General features: G+C 38.3%; 1 protein-coding gene across 6 annotated transcripts in view; it reads right to left on the bottom strand.

Moving 5' to 3' along the window:
* Positions 1 to 12,355: 12,355 nt before the first annotated feature.
* Positions 12,356 to 21,642, bottom strand: part of FKBP5 (FKBP prolyl isomerase 5) — a 105,883-nt gene continuing 96,596 nt past the window's right edge. For all 6 annotated transcript variants that reach the window (XM_072945155.1, XM_072945154.1, XM_072945152.1 and 3 more), the window contains 3 exons: positions 18,244 to 18,429; positions 15,407 to 15,646; positions 12,356 to 14,676 (listed from right to left, as the gene is read on the bottom strand). In XM_072945155.1, coding sequence (XP_072801256.1) covers positions 14,569 to 14,676; positions 15,407 to 15,646; positions 18,244 to 18,429 — 534 coding nt within the window. In that variant the 3' untranslated portion in view covers positions 12,356 to 14,568. The remainder of the gene's footprint in view (positions 14,677 to 15,406; positions 15,647 to 18,243; positions 18,430 to 21,642) is intronic.

Raw genomic sequence — 21,642 nt, 5'->3', positions numbered from 1 at the left:
GTATTTCTATTTTTAATTTTTTGGGCAACCTCCATATGTTTTTCCATGACTGTACCAATTTACCACGCCACCAACAGTGCACAAGAGTTCCCTTTTCTCCACATCATTGCCAGTGTTTATCTTCTTTTTGATGATAGCCATTCTAATAGGTATGAGGTGATATTTCCGTGTGGTTTCAATTTGCATTTCCCTGATGATTTCCCTGATGTTGAGCACCTTTTCACGTACCTGTTGGCCATTTTTATATGTTCTTTGGAAAAATGTTGATTGAGATACTTTGCCCATTTTTAATTGGTTTATAATGACCCTCGAACAATATGAGTATGAACTACAAAGGTCCACTTACATGTGGATTTTTTTGAGTGGTAACTACAGTACTGCATGATCTGTGGTTGGTTGGATCCATGGATGTGGAACTGAGAATAAGAAGGGCCAACGAGTGGGTAGGGTATAGCTCAAGTTGTAGAGTGCATGCTTAGCATACACAAGGTGCTAGGTCCGATCCCCAGTGCTTCCTCTAAAAAAATAATAAACCTAATTAACCCCCCACAAAGGGCCAGCTATAAAGATAAACATGGATTTTTGACTGCTCATTGGAGGGGGGTGCCCCTAATCCCCACATTGCCCAAAGGTCAACTGTATTCATTTTGTTTTTGCTATTGAGTTGTGTGCATCCTTTATATATTTCAGATTTAATCTCTTGTCATACATGATTTGCAAACATTTTTTTCTGATTCTGTAGAGTGTTTTATTTTGTTGATCATTTCTCTTGCTTTGCAGAAGCTTTTCAGTTTGATGTAGTTTTGTTTGATTATTTTTGATTTTGTTGCTTGTGCTTTAGGTGTCGTATCCAAAAAGTTATTGCTGAGACCCACATCAAGGAGCATTTTTTCCTGTTTTCTTCTTCTAAGAGTTTTATGGGTTTTGGTCTTACAGTTTAAATCTTCAATCCATTTCAAGTTAATTCTTGTGAGTGACATGAGATAGGGGTCTGGTTTCATTCTTTTACATGTGAATGTCTAATTTTCCCACCATCATTGTATTGAAGAGAGTGTCTTCTCCATTAGGTATTGTTGGCTCTCTTGATAAATGTTAGTTGACCACATATGCATGGGTATATTTCTGGGCTCTCAGTTCTGTTCCACTGGTATATATATTTGGTTTTGTGTGAGTAGCAAACTCCTTTTATTACAGTAGGTTTGCAATATAGCCTGGAATCAGGAATGATGCCTCCTGCTTTGTTCTTCTTGGTCAGGATTGTTTTGGCTATTTGGGGTCTTTTATAGTTCCATATAAATATGTGGAGTATTATTTCTGCTTCTGAAAAAAATGCCATTGGAATCTTAATAGGGGTTGCATTGAATGTATCGGTGACTTGGGTAGTGTGGGACATTTAAACAATAGTAATTCTTCTACTCCATGGGCATGGGGTGCCTTTCCACTTACTTGTGTCTTCTTTGATTTCTCTTATTGATGTCTTATGGCTTTCAGTGCAGAGATTTTTCATCTCCTTGGTTAAATTTATTCCTAAGTATTTTTGATGTTATTGTAAATGGGATTATTTTCTTAAATTCTTTTTCAGGTAATTCTTGTTAGTATATAAAAGCATTACTGCTTGCTTAATGTTAACCTAGTATTCTGCAACTTTACTGACGTTGCTCTTAGTTCTAACAGTTTTTTGGTGGAGTCTTTGGGGTTTTGTGTATATAAAATCATATCATCTGTAAATGGAGATAATTTTATTTCTTCCTTTTCAATTCTGGTGCCTTTTACTTATTTTTCTTGCCTAATTGCTCTGGATGAGATGTTCAGTACTATGTTGAATAGGAGTGGTGAGGGTGGGCACCCTTGTTTTGTTTCTGATCTTACAGGAAGAACTGTCAGTTTTTCACTGTTGAGTGTGGTATTAGCTGTGGGCTTGTCATAAATGGCTTTTATTATGTTGAGGTACATTTTTTTTCTGTACCTAATTCATTGCTATTTCATTGTAAATGGATCTTGAATTTTGTCATGCTTTTTCTGTGTCTATTGAGTTGATCATATGAATTTTTTTCTTTCATTCTATTTGATTTGCAGATGTTGAACTGTACTTGTATCGTTGAAATAAATCCCACTTGATCACGGTGAATTTTTCTTTTAATGTAATGTTGAATTCAGTTTCCTAATTTTTTTCCTTTTTTTTTTTTTTCTGTTTTTTAGGGGAGAGGTAATTAGGTTTACTTATGTGGTTTTTTTTTGGAGGAGGTACTGGGGATTGAACCCAGGACCTTGTGCATGTTAAGCATGCACTCTACCACTTGAGCTATCCCCTCTCCCCCTTGCTAATATTTTATTAATAATTTTTATGTGTATATTCATTAGGGATATTGGGCTGTAGTTTTCTTGGAGTGTCCTTGTCTGGGTTTCATATCAGGGTAATGCTGGCCTCATAAAATGATTTTGGGAGTGTTCCCACCTCTCCGATTTTTTAGAAGAATTTGAGAAGGATTGGTGTTAATTTTTCTTTAAATGTTTGATACAATTCACCAGTGAAGCCATCTGGTCCTGGGCTTTTGTCATTGGGAGATTTTTTGATTATTGATTTCATCTCCTTACTAGTAATTGATCTCAGATTTTCTATTTCTTCTTGATTCAGTCTTGGTAGATTGTATGTTTCTAGAAGTTTATCCATTTCTTCTAGTTTGTCCAAGTTTTTGGTATGTAATTGTTCATAGTGGTTTTTATGGTCCTTTGTATTTCTATAGAATTGGAACTAATGTCCCCAATTTCATTTCTGATTTTAGTAACTTGTCTTCTCTCTCTTTTTTGGCCTATCTAGCTAAATTTTTGTCAATTTCTTGATCTTTTCAAAGAACTAACTTTTGGTTTCATTGATTTTTCTATACTTTTCTATTCTCCATTTCATTTATATCTGTTCTTATCTTTATTGTTTCCTTTCTTTTGTTTTGGGTTTAGTTTGTTCTTCTTTTTCTAGTTCCTTAAATTATAAAGTTAGGTGTTGATTTGAGATCTTTCTTGTTTTTCAGTGTAAGCTTTTAGAGCTAAAAAATTCCACCTTAGTACCACTTTGCTGTGTCTCATAAATTTTGGTATGTTGTGTTTTCATTTTCATTTTTCTCTAAGTATTTCAATATCCCTTGTGATTTATTTTTGACCCCTGGTTTGTTTAAAAGTGTGTTCATTTCCACAGTTTTGTGAACTTTGCAGTTTTCTTCATATTATTGATTTCTAATTTCATCTTACTGTGATCAGAGAAGATACTTTGTAAGACATTTATCTTTTAAAATCTATTGCGACTTAATTTGTGGCCTGACATATGCTCTGTCTTGGAAAATGTCCCATGTGCACTTGAGAAGAATATATTTCCTGTTGTTGGGTGGTGTCTGTATGTGTCTGTTAGATCTAGTTTGTTTTAAGTTCTCTATTTCCTTCATTATCCTCTGTCTAGTCTGTCCATTCTTACAAGTAGGGTATTGATGTCTCCAACTGTTACTGTAGAAATGTCTATTTCTCCCTTCAGTTCTTTCCATTTTTGCTTCATATATTTTGATGGTCTGTCATTAGGTGCTTAAATGTTGTAGTTGTTAAATCTTCTTGCTGTGTTGAAACTGTTATTAATATATAATGTTCTTGGTTTTGTAAACTTTTTTGATTTAAAGCCTATTTTGTCTGATGTTAGTATAGCCACTCCTGCTCTCTTTCGGTTACAATTTGCATGGAGTATTTTTTTTTTCTTAAATCCTGAAAGGATTTTGGATCCCAAGTCAGTCTCTCATAGGCAGCATATACTGAGATCGTGTGTTTTCATCCATTCTGCCCATCTCTGTCTTTTGAATGGAGGAGAGTTTACATTTAAAGTTATTACTTATAGGAAGAGACTTCTGTCATTGTGGTATTTGCTTTCTATATGCCTTGTAGTTTTTTGCCCCTCATTTCCTGTATTCCTGTCTTCTTTAGTTGATTTTTTTGAATGAAATGTTTAAATCCCTTATTTCCTTCTTTATATATTCTATAGCTATTTTTTTCAGTTACCATAGAGATTACATTTAACATAAAGTTATAATATTCTAATTTGAATTTATAGCAGTTTTAGAACACACAAAATCTGCTTCTTTACAGCTCCATTCCCAACCATTTCAGTTGTCTGACATAAAATTACATTTTTATACATTGTGTGCCTTTAAACATAATCATTCTTTTAAATGTATGAGTCTTCTAATTTAGTCTCCTAAATTATGAGGAAAACAAGATTTGGAGATACAAACCAAAGTTACAGTAATACAAATTTGTTTTAAAACTTTTTTTTAAGTAGTTTCTTTTTAAGTTTTCACTTAACAATTTTTTTTATTTTTAATGATTTTTAATTTTTATTTTTTGAGGGAGGTAATTAGATTTATTATTTATTTATTTTAATGGAGGTACTGGGGATTGAACCCTGAACCTCATGAATGCTAAGCACACATTCTACCACTGAGCTATACCCTCCCCCCAGTAATGCAAACTTTTACATTGATAATTACTCTTTTCTTTAGATGCATTTGTCTATTAAATCATGTAGAAAACAAAGTACAGTTATAAGTCATTTTTATAATACTAGCTCTTATTACCCATGTATTTACCTTTATTGAAATCTTTATTTCTCCATGTGACTTTGAGGTACTTTCTAGGGCCCACACTTAACCTTGCAGGACTTCCTTGAACATCTCTTACAGAGCAGGTCTAAGTGGTCACAGTCTCGCTCAGATTTTGTTTATCTGGGATTACCTTAGTTTCTTCCTCACTTTTGAAAGACAGTTTTGCTGGATAGAGGATTTTTGGTTGACTATTTTTAAGTTGAGTACTTTAGCTATATTGGCTCACCAACTTCTGGCCGCCAACCTTTTTTTCTGTGAGTTTGTGTTTTGAAGTATAATTGACCTCTAGTGCTACAACATAGTGATTTGCTATTTCTGTGCATTACAAAATGATCACTATGATAAGTCTAGTTACCATTGGGCACCGTACAAAGATTTTACATTATTATTGACTATATTCCCCATGCTGTATGTTCCACCTCTATGGCTAATTTATTTTGAAACTGGAGGTTTGTACCTCTTAATTTCTCTTGCCTATTTCACTCATCCTCCACCCCTTCACCTCTTGCAGCCACATATTTGTTTCTGTATCTATAACTCTGTTTAATTTTATTTGTTCATCTGTTTTGTTTTTTAGATTACACAAGTAAAGGAAATCATATGGTATGTGTCTTTCGCTGTCTGACTTAATTCACTTAGTGTAATACCTCTAGGTCCACCCATGTTGCGGTAGATGGCAAGATTTCAGTCTTTTTATGGCTAAATAATGTTCCACACACACACCACATCTTTTTATCTAGTCATCTATTGACGGACACTTAGGTTGCTTCCATATCTTGGCTGTTGTGAATAATGCTTCAGTGAACATAGGGGTGCATATGTCTTTTTGAATTATTGTTTCTGTTTTATTTGGAAAAATACCCAGAAGTGAAATTGCTGGATTTTTTGGTACTTCTATTTTTAATTTTTTGAGGAACCTCCATACTGTTTTCCATAGTGGCTGCATTAATTGACATTCCCACCAACAGTGCACACGGGTTCCCTTCTCTCCGCATACTTACCAGTACTTACCGTTGATTGTCTTTTTGATAATAGTCATTCTGATAGGTGTGAGGTGATATCTTATTATGATTTTGATGTGCATTTCCTTGATGATTAGTGATATTGAGCATCTTTTCATACGCCTGTTGGCTATCTGTATGTCTTCTTTGGAAAAATGTCTATTCTGCTCATTTTTAAGTTGGGTTGTTTGGTTTCTCTTGGTGTTAAGTTGTATGAGTTCTTTGTATATTTTGAATGTTAACCACTTATCAGATACATCATTTACAAATATCTTCCCCAGTTCATTAGGTGGCCTTTTCATTTTGTTGGTAATTTCCTTCACTGTGTAAAAGCTTTTTAGTTTGATATAGTTTCATTTGTTTATTTTTGCTCTTGTTTCCCTTGCCTGAGGAGGCATAACCAAAAACTATTGCTAAGACCATTGTCAAAGAGTGCACTGCCTATGTTTTCATCTAGGAGTTTTATGGTTGCAGGTCTTACGTTTAAGTCTTTAATCCATTTTGTTTTTGTCTTTTAAAATTATGATTATTATTATTTTTAAAATAGTGGTACTGAGGATTGAACCTAGGACCTTGTGCATACTAGGCATGCGCTCTACCACTGAGCTATACCTTCCCCCATTTTGATCCCTTTTGAATTTATTTTTGTGCATGGTATGAGAGTAGTCCAGTTTGATTCTGGTTCTTTTGCAGGTAACTTTTCAGTTTCCAAACACAATTTATTGAAGAGACTGTCTCTTTCCCATTGAATATTCTTGTCTCCTCTCTCGCAGACTAATTACCCTGTAAGTGTGGGTTCATCTAGGCTCTGTTCTATTCTGTTGATCTGTGTATCTGTGTTTGTGCTGTCAGTGTACTGTTTTGATTACTATAGCTTTATAGTATAGTTAATAATCAGGGAGTATAATACTTCCAGCTTTATTCTTCTTTCTTAAGATTGTTTTGGCTATTTAGGGTCTTTTGTGTTTCCATACACATTTTAGAATAATTTATTTTGTTTCTATGAAAACTGCCATTGATATTTTGATAGGGATTGCATCAAATTTTTAGATTGCCTTGAGGAGTATGGTCATTTTAACTGTTAATTCTTCCAATCCATGAACATGTTACATCTTTCCATTTGTTTTTGTCATCTTCAATTTCTTTCATCAGTATCTTACAGTTTTCCAAGTACAGATCTTTTAACTCCTTAGATTTATTCCTAGATATTTTATTCTTGTGGATGCAATTGTAATGGGGTTGTTTTCTTAATTGCTGTTTCTGATTGCTGTTAAGTGTATAAAAACACATTTCTGTATATTAATTTTGTATCCTGCAACTTTACTGCATTCATTTATTAGTTCTAATAGTTTTTTGTGACACATTTATAACTTTCTGTATATAGTATCATGTCATCTGCAAAAAGTGACAGTTTTACTTCTGTACTAATTTGGATTCCTTTTCTTTTTATCTGATTGCTGTGGCTGGGACTTCCCATACTATGTTGAATGAAAGTGGCTAGAGTGGGCATCCTGATCTTAGAGGAAATACTTTAAGCTTTTCACTACTGAGTATGCTGTTGGCTGTCAGTTTGTCATATATGGCCTTGATTATAATGAAATGTGTTCCCTCTATATCCACTTTGTAAGAATTTTGGTCATAAATGGATGTTGAATTTTGTGAAAAGCTTGTTCTGTATCTATTGAGATTATTATATGATTTTATTCATTTTGTTAATGTGGTATTACATAGACTGATTTGTGGATATTGAACCATTCTTTCATCCCTGGGATAAATCTCACTTCATTGTGGTGTACGATCCTTTTAATGTGTGGTTGAATTTGGTTTGCTAATATTTTGTTGAGGATTTTTGCATCTATGTTCATCAGGGATATTGGCCTATAATTTTCTTTTTGTGGTATTTTTGTCTGGTTTTGGTATCAGGGTAATGCTGGCCTTGTACAATGAATTTGGAAGCATTCCTTTCTCTGCAATTATTTGAAATAGCTGAAGAAGGATAGGCATTAATTCTTAAAATGTTATGTAGAATTCACCTCTGAAGCTATCTGGTCCTGGACTTTTGTATGTTGGAAATTTTATTACTTATTCAAGTTTTTACTGGTAGTTGGTCTGTTCATATTTTGTATTTCTTTCTGAGTCAGTCTTGGGAGATTGTACGTTTCTAGGAGTTTATCCATTTCTTCTAGACTGTCCATTTTACTAGCAGATATATACACGTATATATATGTGCATGTATATAATATACTAGTATATATTGTTTGTAGTAATCTCTTATTATCCTTTGCATTCCATGGTGTCAGTTGTAGCTTCTTTTTCATTTCTGATTTTATTTGCTCCCTCTTTTTTTTTTCTCATGAATTTGGATAAAAGTTTTATCAATTTATCTTTTCAAACAACCCGTTCTTAGTTTCATTGATCTTTTTTCTTTTCTTTTTTTTTTGGGGGGGTTCTCTATTTCATTCATTTCTGCTCTGACCTTTATGATTTCTTTCCTTCTACTAACTTTGGGTTTTATTTATTCTTTTTCTAGTTCCTTTAGGTGTGAGGTTCGGTTGTTTGAGATTTTTCTTGTTTCCTGAGATGAGCTTGTATTGTTATAAACTTTCCTCTTAGATCTGCTTTTACAGCATGCCATTAGATTTTTGAATCATTGTGTTTCCATTTGCTATTTGTGGTCATGTATTTTCTGTTTCCTCTTTGATTACTTCAGTGACCAATTTGTTGTTTAATAGCATATTGAGTTAATCTTACTTGAAACTTGTTGAGATTCTTGGATGTTTACATTCATGTGTTTAATCAAATTTAGGAACTTTTCAGCCACTGTGTCCTTTGATACTCTCTCTGGCCCCTTACTTTCTCCTTCCTCTGGACTCTCATGATGCATATGTTGGTCCACTTGAAAGTGTCCTACAGGTCCCTTAGGCTCTGTTCACTTTTCTTCAGCCTTTTTTCTTTCTGTTCTTCAGTCTCAATAATTTCCATTGTCCTGTCTTAATGTTCACTGGCTCTTTCTTTGCCTTCTCAAATCTGCCTCTGACCGTGTCTAGTGAATTTTTCATTGCAGTTACTGTGCTTTTCAGCTCCAGAATTTCTTTCTGGTTTCTCTTTAGTTGTTGTTGTTTTTTTTTAATGTCTATTGATATTTCCATTTTGTTTACACATTGGTTTTCTTGACCTTCCTCTTATCTACCTTTAGTTCTCTGAGCGTCTTTAAAACAGTTATTTAAAAATTTTGGTAGTACATCTGTTACCAGGTCTTTTTCAGGGAAAGATTCTGTTGAATTCTTTTTCCCTTTGAATAGGGCATGCTTTCTTGTTTGTGTGTCTTGTGATTTTTTGTTGTTGAACACTGGCCATTTGAATCTAATGTGGTATTAACTCTGGAAATCAGATTATCCTTCATCCTCATGTTTTGCTAGTTTGTGTTGCTATTCATTTTTTGAGTGTTGTAGGCTATCTCTGTGCTGAGAGTCAGTCTGATGCTTTCTCAGGTCTTTTTGGGCCTTTCCCTGGGCATGTGTGGTCACTTTCTCATTTTCCCTGTCTAGGCAGTTGTTTTGGGATGTCTTAGTCTTTAATGTCTGGCTCCTGAAAGGGGAAAATGTAAAACATGAAGGGTGGGGTGAAGGTTGTTAGTCCTTTAAATCCCCTTAGAAGTCACCTGAACCAATGATGGGAGTGTGTGTGTGTGAAACAATGGCTGCCTGCCTCTTTGCACCTCAGTAACCATGCAGCAATCAGTATTCAGAGCATGGATCCCTGATACTCAGGGAACAGAGTCCTTTTTGCCCACCCTACTCCCACAAGCCGCTCTAGAAAACTCGCAGAGCTGCCTGCCACGTGGCTGCTGGTGGTAGATGGGTAGCTGCCATTGTGCTAGGGACTGAAATTGGCGTTGTCTACCATTTACCACCTATGCCTGGAAGTTGCAAAGCTTCAACAGACTCCAAAATTCCAAAATAGTTACATCAGGCAGATTCTGCCAGTGTAATTGTTGTCTAGGTGAAAGGGAGATTCCTGGTACTTCCTACTCTGCCATCTTCCCAGAATCTTCACACTCAGGCTGAAGAACCGTGATCAGTGTGAGTGGACAGATTTCAGATCAGTGTGGCCTGAAGGCCATTTTGTGATTATGCCTCCCTACCCCATGTCAAGTTGTTGCTGGTTCCCAACACCTCAAAGACCAAAATCAGGTTGCAGGGATTGCTAGAAAACCATGTGGTTCTGGCCTCCACATCTCAAAATGAGTAACAAGAATGAAGGGACCACTGAGACAGAGATGCAAGGCTGCCTATGAGTAAGGACTGGACGCTGATTTGTTGAGCGTCTACTACGTACTGGATTGGGTATATGTACTAGATGCTGGGAGGGTGATGAGGGTTCCTTGACCCCTCAGTGGGGGTCACATGAGTTTACTGTGTTTAGCCTGGCGTCACCTTTAGGAAGACTTCAGTATCTGAAGTGCGCAACATCTATGTGGGTTCATGGTTTTAGACTGAAAAGATCTGAAGTTCTCAGTGTGGCAATGTGGTTATGAGTGGACATCAGATCAGGCTGTAGAGTAACTGGAACTAGTCGTCCCATCCCCAGATACCAATCACTAGCTACTGGTTCTTCCACCTTATCTCCTTGGTAAGAAACTTTTAAGGAGGTAATTTCTTGCTGTAGGCATTGTTTTGGCTTTAAAGTTACTTTATGAAAGCACATTATCCAAAGCAGACCCAGGCCAGGAATATTTAATGCCTCAAGAAAGGCTTAGCTACCTGTCAACTAAGCCAGGTTTGAAATACACGCCCCAGAATTCCTTCCTTGCGTTGTTTTGGGTTAGTAAGGACCAGATGATCTTATGTGAGATTTGGAAAGTGGAAACAATGCAGCAGCCACATTCTTTTATCTGGAAGGTGAGCGTAAAGAGGGTTTGTCTGGCACATAGTAAGCAATGAGTAGTAGTTATTACCAGCTTTAGCTGTGGCTGCAGGACAGCTTTTCCTGGTCACTGTTCTTAGCCGCTGGTACCTACCCTACCCTACCCTCATCAAAACCTGGCAAATGACTGAAGATTGTATTATTTGCCCTTGATTATATTAAAAAGGTGGGGGTCCCTCCAGACATGGACACTGAAGTGTTGGCTCTAACAAGCAGAGTGTGGAGGAAAACCTTTTGCCTTTTCTTTCTCCAGTCAGATTCCAAGGTGATGGGTGGGGAGGCTCTCATATCTAGAGAAAAGGATCTGAAAAAAACAAACCAAACACAGAAATTCTTTTAGCTCAACCCAGAGCATATGTTAAAAAGCAAAACATCCTTATCCTTTTCATACTGGTGAATTTCCCACGTTTCCTCCAAAGTAGAATATGAGGCCTATGGCGACGTTGCTGTTTCAGTTCCACCATAGACGTGCGGATTTTAAGGAACCACCAACATCTCATTCCATATGCCGAGAGAATCATGCTTTAGACTAGAAAAAGACTGATTTTAAAAGTGTATATCCAAGTGACCTGGATGATGATGGGCTGGTCACTTCATTCTGGATCCTCCCCATTCTTGATTCTAGGGAACTCCAACTTTGTGGACTGTGCTTGAGTTGTTTCATCTGTAGGTAGCAGTTAACTCCAACAGGTGTGGCCAAAGGTTGTCTTGGGAGTTACATTCTGATGTCCCTTTTTTGCAATGTATTGTTAAGGTCACACATGTAGATTATTTGTAACTGTATATTGAGATGAATTATACAAATAGCACGGTCAAAATTATTGTGCCTTCTCTATAGCTTTCCCCTACCTCCCAAAGAAATGTCAGACACATAGGACAGAAAAATCTGAAAGGAAGCACCGAGGGGTCCTTTTATGTACACTCTTGTCAGTCATTGCTATTGAAACACGTAAGTAGCCAGTTGATGGAAATGACGTACAGCTAGGCTGGGGAATTCTGAGCTTGGGATTTTGATGAAACCAGCTCAAATTCAATGCACTTTGTCACCAGTGTTGGTGACAGTTTCCTGGATACATTCTAATGCACCATGCTAAAAACCACAGATTTATAGCCGGGAAATTCTGTTCAACTTCAAGATCCCTAGTTAATCACTATTCATTTAGAAAAAACATGCAAATAAAGGGAATTATTCCATTACCAAATAATTTAGCAGCAAAAGGAGAGTATAATTAAAATCCAGAGATGAAGCAAGGAATTCAGAAGGAATAAAAGATGCCTGGAGCCTGCATTGACCTGTCTGTAGACCTCAGTGGTACAACTGGAGACAGGTGTGCCCCCAGCCCAGCCCCACACCCCCTTTCTTCTGCACAGGATTCAGTGTATGTAGTATCATCTCCTATATGCTACATAAGGGGAAATACATGTTTAACACAGAACATCACCTGACATATGCTTACTTCCACTTAACATATTTATTAAAGAGCAGAATTAAATAGATTTCCCAAAATGAACCTACCTTACAGTCAGTTAAAATGGTGAAGGGTCCACTGATTAATGAAAAAACAAAATCCTAGTTTCCCTGACTTTTTTTGGTTCATTTGAACAAAGATGCATGATTCCACTGCGTTTAGCCCAGTGTTGACTTCAGGTTGTGCATCAGAGCCAGGAGCTGAACAGTTCTGTCTCATGACAATTTTCGATGTCTCATTTCTTCAGCTCGGCTCCCACCATAGTTTTCCAACCAAAACAACCTTTCTTGAAGACTATTTAAACAAAACCAAGTACAATGGGAAATCATTTGTTTTTCTGAATTTATTTAAGAACACCAAAAAAAGTGCATCTGGATAATTTTTTTTAAAAAGCAATTTATGTTTTTAATTCATTATATGCTGCCTCACCACTCCAAATGCAATCTGAGAGCTGGTTCAAAGACATCTGTTGATTTCTAGACAAACTGTTGAAAATGACTGAATTTGATACAAGAATGTGTGTGAAGTTTCTTTTTCTTGAGTGGTGATGGACACTTCATAATCTTTTGCTCAGAACCACTTGCCCACCCTTTCTGCCCCTCCTCCCCACATTTTTTCCTGCCTATTCCCATGACCCGTAACACACACTTGGGAGACGATGGGCTAAGATAATCTAAGTTTTAGAATTTTTTGTTACCTGCAAAGAGCTAACTGGCCTTTTGGATCTAATTTCAATCTTGGCCTTGTTGGAGTCATGCTCTAGTCAACAGAGCTACAAATACTACACAGTTAAGCAAATAAGCAAAATCAGCTTTTGCTTTTCATATTCCCTAGGTGAGATTGGGCGCTTTTTAAAGAAGTATCTTATGAGAAAAGAGAAACATGTAAATGAGAAATTAAAAGGATTTTAGTTAAAGGAGAAACTCACAATTCTATTTGTTCCATGGAGACAGAAACTGATATAAAAGGAAATGACTATATTTTTAGGTTTTTAACATGGTCCTAACCTAATGATGAAAATGTTGTTAAAACCACCATAAAAATAAAAACTAACCTAAAATATAACTGCCAGTGTTCTTTAGGATTTAAGAAAGTGAGATGTTCCAGGTTGAAGCAAATGTTTTCTCGGGTTGCCAGATGCATTCCCGTGAGTGTTTCTTACTTCTTAGGCTGTGGGACTAGAAAGCCAGGCTTAATCTTGCTTACCCGTAAGGATTAAAATTCAGCTACACGTACATATTTAAGATCTGCCCTAGTTCAATGCCTAAGTACTGGAGATTTTAGGCTAGATGTACCTGCATGGGGAAGCTGTTCTTACCTCTCTTTCACAACTCACACCAGAACAGAGCAGCTATCAGCACAGGGAAAGCAAGCTACCGCATGTCGGACTTGCAAGATAATCCTTAAAGGCAATGAGTTCTTTTTCAACCTCAGATTTGTTTTTAAAAATTAAGTTACTTAGTAGTAAAAAGTCAATTTTTTGCATGATAGAGGAGTGTAAATAAACTTTCATACATCAGTATACATATGTTTATGACACAGCAATTTAAAAAAGACAACAAAAAAAGCTGCATGGATCCTAGACAGATATGTAAATAAATTCACTCCAGGTCAAAGGTATGACAAGAACAAGTCTCAAATTCTTAATTTGGGGATCAGAACAGAAGGAAGAAACTGAGCTGTAGCAATGTGAGCAGGCAAACTGGACTCAACATAACTTCCTGGAAGGGAAAAAGCACAATTCTGATTGTTCTCTTCACATTTCAGCATCTCAGAACTTCATCCAGAACAGGGAAAGCTAATCCAGAAACCCTCTCTGCTCACTATCATCACTGAAGCGTGTTTTAGGAATGACAGAATGCCCCCTCTGGGGACAGCCTGGGCAGGAGCCCACGCTCACAGGGAGGCTGCTTAACAAGGGGGCGTTTGGGAGGCAGCTAAGTCAGCAAGTGAGTGGCCTCTGAGGTTCTGGCTTTCAAGTTTGTGACGCTGATGTGGACCTGAGGGGATACCTGGCCCCTCTACTGTGGGTTCTGTTGGTTAGAAATGCAACAGCTTGCATTTGGAGCACTTGAGTCACTGAAAACCAAAACCTCCCCCTCCTCTCCCCTGCCCAATTGTAGGAAAGGAGAAACTCATTAAGCATTTATTGGTAGGTTTCTGCAGTGTATTAAAGTTCAATCAAATGGAAAACCTGACAGACAGCCCCCAATTGTTAGAATTATCTCAAGGGACCCTGAACTGGATATTGCAAGTTGACATAACTGAAATGAGCTGGACTAGGCTGTTGGCTCAATCTCTCCACACCAACAGCCGCCGCTTTGTTCCACCTGGAGTGGTCCCATGCCACCCCCTCAAGGAGAGCTCTGGGCAGCAGCAGGGTGGTGGTTTTTGGGAAGCTACTGGTTTTGCCGTTTGCTTCCAGAATCACATAGACTATAACAAACTTTACATTAAACACTGTTTAGTCCTGAGTTGGGGGCATGCCCATGGAGGAGGGGCCGAGTTCACAAGGACTCTTCCCTCCCTGGCGTGGTGTCATACGTGTCCCTCAGCTTTCTCTTCTTCCATTGATTGACTTTCTGTTTCTTTTTCATTGGTGACCCCTTCTGAATTCTTCTTGCCCATTGCTTTACTGGCCTCTTCCTGAGGAAGAAATAAATCAAGAGGGTTAGAGAAAAAAGAAAATGTCCAATTACTTCTTGGCTCCTCTAGACTGTCAGGTCTGAAATAAGAGGGCGTTACAGGGCTTTATTCAGGTGGCCCGGCTGGGTAAGTCACGGCTCTGCTGCCAATAGCTGAGAGGGAGCTTTCGCTGTTCTTGGGTTAAAATGACTAGCTTGCCACAGGGACAGCTGTTAAATGTCACCAGGGGTTCTGAGTGGAGGGGGAGTGAGAGACCAGAATATAGCGTTGATGTAGGGAGGCGGACTTCTCCCATCACGTTTGCCAAGTTGGCTCCCAAACCTCAAAGTAAAGGCAAAATAGCTGGGCTTCCCCATCAGTCATTTCCTGGGAAATCTGAAGTCTCAAAAGCAGGTATTATCTGGAGGGAAAAAACCCTGATGTACTTGATTTTTTAAAAAAATAATAAAAGTTTTAGGACATTTCTAGGGAACTGACTTCCCTCATCTCTTGCATGGACATGTCAGGGCCTCACAACTATGTGCCTGTGGTGAGAAGAGTATGGTGGAACAGCCTTACTCTACTCCTGGATCCAAACCAGCCTCAATCAGATCCGAAATCACTTCCCCTATCCTTGGGGCTTGCGAGTTGTCTACCTGCACCTGTGTCCTGTGCTTCACCCTCTCAGAACAAAAGTCAAAGGCACAAGGTCAGGTCTTGGTCCCCCTGAAGGCGGGGGGCTGTGACATACCTTTGCATCTTGCTCTGCAAACTTCTTGAACATGTTGGCATAGATCCTGCGGTCCCGCTCATTGTGCTCCTTGGCTTTTTTCTGGCACATGGAGATCTGCAGTCTTGCGGCCTTATTTTGGGGGTTTACTTCCAACACTTTCTCAAAGTCGCCCTTGGCTGACTCAAACTCGTTCATGAGCAGCTGGGCTTCGCCCCTCCTGTACAAGCCCTTCTCATTGGCACTGTCCAGTCCAAGGGCCTAGGGACAGACAGACTATGTTTTAGAAAGGATGCATGTACCCTGTGGGCATCTGAAGAGAAAAAGGTCTCTGGCCAAGGGAATTGGAAAAGGCATATTGAAAAGATTGGGCTCAAGGTAATTATATACTACTGATCAAAATTTACAAATTATAGAAAATTCATTAAATACAGAAAGTAAAGATCCCAAGGGGACTTGGGAAGCGGGGGGGGGGGGCTTCTGAGAAGTTCATTTTAAAGTTCAATGAAAGAAGTAAATGCCTAAGAATGGCTGAGAAATTTCTGGAGAAAAAGATATACTATTAAACTACTGAAATTAAAAGTTTGGTTAGTAGTCCATGGACAAATGGGTCCGTGGAACAAAACAGCATTCAGAAATAGATTCATGTGTATGTGTGCAAAAAGATTTAATAATCACAAAGATGGTAATGTAAATCATATAGAGAAAGTATTAACTTTGGAATAAATGGGGCTGAGGCAGTGACTATCCATGTAGAAAATTAGTTGAATTCTTACCTTATGTCATAAACGCAAAAATAAATTCTAGACCAACTATATTTACATGTCAAAAAAACTCCCATAAAATTGTAATAGGGTTTTTTTTTTTTACGCAAACCTTGATGGAGTAGGTTTTGTAAGTATCGAACAGGGTTATTTTTTATACTGTCAGGGTGAGGAAGACCTTTCTATCTAGAAAGAAATAGATTTTATTAGGTAAATATTAAAACTTTCTTTTCAGAAAAAGCTACCATCATCAAAGACAAGTGAGAACAGAGTACCTACTGTCAGACAAAAAGTTAATGTGCAGACTACCTCAATCAATAGAACACAATAATTTGGTTGAAGGATATGAACAGGCAATTCAAAGATGAAATACAAATGGCTAATAAGTAATGAAAAGATGTGCAACTTCATTAGTAACCAAGAAATAAAAATAAGAATTTTTTGTTGCTAACAATATTGAGAATGAAAACCAATGACAATATTCAATAATGTATAAAGTATTAAAATGTAAATATATTAAAATAACATCTTTGACCCAATATTTACACTTCTAGGAATCTATCCTATAGAAACAATCCCACACATATTCAAAGAGACACTATATATATAATCTGTAATATCAAAACCTGGAAATCTACCAAAAGGGATTGGTTAAATAAACTACGATAGATCCATACAATGGATACTATATTGACTTTAAAAAAAATGAAATGGTAATATGGGGAAAGATGTCCTTATTTTATAAATCTATACATTCTCATTAAAAAAATTCATACATGTTACTCTTATATGGAAAAAACAAAAGGAATATTTTTTTAATGATTTTTTTTCTTTTTTTTATGAGGGGGAGGTAATTGGGTTTATTTATTTATATTTGGAGGAGGTACTGGGGATTGAACCCAGGACCTTGTGCATGCTAAGCATGCACTATGCTGCTTGAGCTATACCCTCCCTCCCCAAAAGGAATATATAGGAAACGAATGACTGCAGTCTTGGGAGAGGGTCAATGGGAATTTTATAAATAGGCTCACTTTCTTGCATGTTTCTGTAATGTCAAATTTGAACAAGAACAAAGTTAAAATGTAATTAATAATAACACTGTCTTCTCAGGCAAAATTTAGCATAACATGATAGGGAACACTGATCCACAAAACTTGAAGTCTTAAAACTCAAAAATAATCTTACAGCGGGGAGGGAATAGCTCAGTGTTAGAGTGCGTGTTAGCATGCACAAGGTCCTGGGTTCAATCTCCAGTACTTTTGTTAAAATAAATCTAATTACTTACCCCCTCCAAAAAAAAAATCTTACAAAGAATGTATGAAATAATTGGTTTTTTTTCTTATCCCTTTGTCTGTCTTTAAGATATATCCAATTATTAGCTTTTATCCATAAGAAAACATACACTGTTCACTCAGTCCAAGTCTCTGACATAACAGCATTAGCTAGTAAATAAAATAACACAGTCATACATCACTACTGTCACTGGCCTCTGGTACTTAGGTGCTCCGTAACAGCGTTAACAGTGCACATGTAATAAGGGAGAGGGCTGCTGGTGCTCTGTGGCTCTTTCAAATTATGTGTTTTCTGAGTGAATAAATACGATAAAAAGTGACTTGCCAAGGTCCTGGGTTCAATCCCCAGTACCTCCATTAAATAAGTAAAAAAAAAACCTAACTACCTCCCCCATTTCAAAAAGGAAAAAAAAAAAAAAACTACTTGAGAAAAATGACTTGCATATTCCTGTAGGAGCAGTCACAGTCTGTTCTTATTAAATTGAATCTGAAGAGTTCTATGTCTAATCTGATACCAAATGTCACAGACTTAAGGTCATGGACAAAACCTGCTTAATTTTATCTAAATCTTTGTTCATAATGTATTTTTATAAATAGTCTAAGCATCAGGAAATTATGACTATAATAAAAAATGCTTCTGCACTTCTCAATTCATCCTGAGAAACAAATAACCCCAAACAAACAAAACTAAGCAATGTGGAAAACCCAGCCCCTGGATGAAAGGCAGCAGAGGAAGACTAAGTATGAGGAAGGAGAAAAAGATCTGGAGGAGCTTAAGTCATCTCACAGGCAGATACTTCACCTTGTCACAGCACTCGACGGCTTTGGTGTACTCTCTGAGCTTCAGGTAGCACATGGCCAGGTTCAGGAAGGCAGCGAGCAGAAACGATTCAGAGGCTTTAGATTCCTTCTCCGATAAGCCATATTCCATCTCTAACCAGGACACTATCTTCCCATACTGAATCACCGCCTGCATGTACTTGCCTCCCTGAGAGAAAAGCTAGTGATTACTTGCTGGACAGGCTCTGGGGGTTGGAGTGGGAGGGGTACAAAAGTAGTGCAAGCTCAGCCCCCCCCCAAAGCCAAATCTGCAAAAGGAACCCCCCCATTCTAACCAAGCCATTTGATCATTTCTTCCTGTTTCCAGGAGGTGGCTATCCAGGCACGTTTCCCAAGTCCCCACGACCCCGGAGCTGGTTTAGGACCAGGCACTGTAACGCTGGTCTCCAGCGTCCACCATCTCACCCTATCCAGGGGGCATTTCTCTCAGCAGGTGGGTATCAAGGCTTCTGGGTTAGTCTTCGGTGCTAATATTTATCACTTTCAAAAGGCTGGTGAGTAGTTGTAGACTGTGTCACTAGTTTACTTTTCCCTCTTCTCCTGACCATTAGCTCGGCACGATAGGTAACTATATTCTGATTAAGTGCCAGTCCCCAGTCCAGCAAATCTTAAGTTATCTAAGGGCTGGCAACCTTCTATGAAGGTGCAGATAGTAAATATTTCAGGCTTTGCAGGCCAGTCTCTGTTGCAACTCTGTCCTTGGTGGTACAGAAGCAGCTCCAGACAATATATAAATAAATGGGTGTGGCTGCGTCCCAGTAGAACCTTACTGTCTACAAAAACAGACTGTGGTCTGCTGACCTCTCATCTATAGACCATGGGAAGACAGAGTTGAAGAGCAGCAGTGTAACATAAATAACTAAAACATGAATCATGTAAGTGTCACAGCTAACTACACGAGAAAAACCTTTCTCTTAGTTGTATTTTTGCTCTTACCTGATTAGAATTCTAACAACTGTATAATTAATTGACATGAATTATATATATGGGCTACACAGGAAATACCAGGGCTGAGACAATGTTTATTGCCATTTTAGGATGAATGAAAGGAGTAAGAGCAGGTAAGACGGAGTACAGGGGAGGGATCTCTTCTACAGGAGGTGACTATAAGCTTCAAAACATGACACATCCCGCCAGATCATAGAATTGCAGCCACACCTCATGGGCATTAAACCGAATGTCTGACCGACAAACAGGGTTAAGATCATGTCACTAGGATTTACCAGTCAAAGTGCGTACACTTCTCAGTCTCCCCACGCACACTGCAGGCCTCACCCAGTGAGTAAGAGGAAGATCACAGAGCAGGTCTATGAGAATGTTCCAGTTTTACAGGACTTTAAGTGGTTGGCATAAAAATGTGTTCCACCTGGAGAAAGGAAGCCCCAACACTGATTTTTGGTGATTAGGACGGGCTAGACCAGTTCCAGGTAGAGGGCCTGGGTCAGAATGTACAGATCTTCCTCAAGTTACAAGGGGTCACCTCCCAATAAACCCACAGCAAGTCAAAAATGCACCTGATACACTTGATCTACTGAACAGCCAGGCCTACTTTAAAGGTGCTCAGAACACTTACCTTAGCCTACAGTTGGGCAAAATCATCTAACATGAAGCCTATTTGATAACAAAGTGTTTAATGTCCCACATAGTTTATTGAATACTATCCTGACAGAAGCAGAATGGCTATACCAGTGGTTTGCCCTTCTGACCGTGGGGCTGATGGGAACTGCGGGAGGGGGTCGTACTGTGTTATCGCTAGCTGGGGAAACTCAAAAACCCCCAATTCCAAGCATGGTTTCTACTGAATGTGGAGAGCTTTTGCATCACTGAAAAGTGGAAAGATTGTAAGTTGAATCATTGTAAGTCAGGGCTGTCTACACTTGGGTTTTGCCGCAGCCTTAGGCCCATCACTCAAGAATAGGGTCCTCACCAGCGCCAGGGTTGGCATTTTCTGTCACCATCTTTTCTCCCGCTGGAGTGTGAGCTCATTGAGGACCGGAAGCATATCCTATCCCTTTTGGAATATCGAGGGTTTAGCACAAGGAGGCCCTTAATGAAGATCTGCTGAGTAAAATAGTAAGGTCAAAGGAATATAACTGTGGAATCAAAAGTTTTTCAGTCATTGGGAGCAAAATGGAGATATGGGTGGAAATGAAAAGTGTCATTTCATTTAGGCTAGGTGAGAAGGACAGGCACCTTCCCTGTTTGTCTAGCTGCTTCTTCCCTTCTCTCCTCCTCCTCCATCTTTATCAAGTATACTGTCCTAGGGAAAGAAAAGAAAAGAGCCAGGGAGGAGAAAAACCCAGCTCCTACCACTTCAGTTGGTTCTGACTTTCAGAATAGTAGAAGGCTATGGTTTCTCAAAACAACAACAAACCAGAATAGACTTCATAATATACATAAATGTTCCTTCACACGCATCAAGCACTTTAATTTCTTAAAAGCAATTTCATATATAGCATATATAATTTGACTTCTATCTCAACTTCTAATGAGCAAAGGTCTTTGTAGTACATCTAAAGGTCTTTGTAGTACACTAGGGTGCTTTTGCCCCAGGGGACACTTGGCCATGTTTAGAGATGTGCTTCAGTTGTCACAAGTGGAGGGCATGCACCTAGTGGGCAGGGGCCAGGGACGCTGCTAGACGTCCTGTAATGCACAGGACAGCTTCCCGCCAGAACAGATCTACACAGCCCCAAATATCAACTGTGCTGAGGTTGAGAAATCTTGTTCTAAAACAATGAAGAAAGAGAAAGAGAGGCAGGTTTTGAGTTTTTTTTTTTTTAACCTAAAAACCTAGAGTCAAAGATGACTTGTTTCTAATCAATAACACTGGTTTCTTGGTTCAGCAAGGGTGGTCAAAATATATCAAAGCCTGATTTGTCTGCAAAGGGTTCCATGGTTGAAGGATGATCCTTAACTAGCTTGCTTTAGAAATGCTTTTTTTCTGCCAAGGAGCACAAGAGGGCGCAAGAACCCTGTATCACTGCAGTGTCCGCAGCTGCCTTACCTCTGCCTCCGAGTCAGAAAAGTAGGTAACGCTGTTGTCCTGCACATGCTGTCAGTTATGAGGGCAAAAATCATGTCTATTTAACTGACTTGCACAATGCCTGGCATAACATCACGGTGTTAAATGTGCTAAATAATTATTTTCAGAGCCAAATGAAGAGAGTCCTCTCCTACCTTTCTTCTCTTTAGTGTTCGGAGGTTGATTGATAGTTTACAGTCTGAACACCAAAATCATTCCCAGTGAAAAGCTTATTACAATTCTACCCTACTAAGGGTAGAGATTTACCCATTTAGAGGTAAACCAAAGCAACAGGTCAATGAAAATAGAGCTCCATTTCATCGTACGAATGGGATG

The sequence above is a fragment of the Vicugna pacos genome, chromosome 20 (genome assembly GCF_048564905.1).
Source record: "Vicugna pacos chromosome 20, VicPac4, whole genome shotgun sequence".
NCBI lineage: Eukaryota > Metazoa > Chordata > Mammalia > Artiodactyla > Camelidae > Vicugna > Vicugna pacos.
This window is presented reverse-complemented; position numbering and strand designations above follow the sequence as displayed.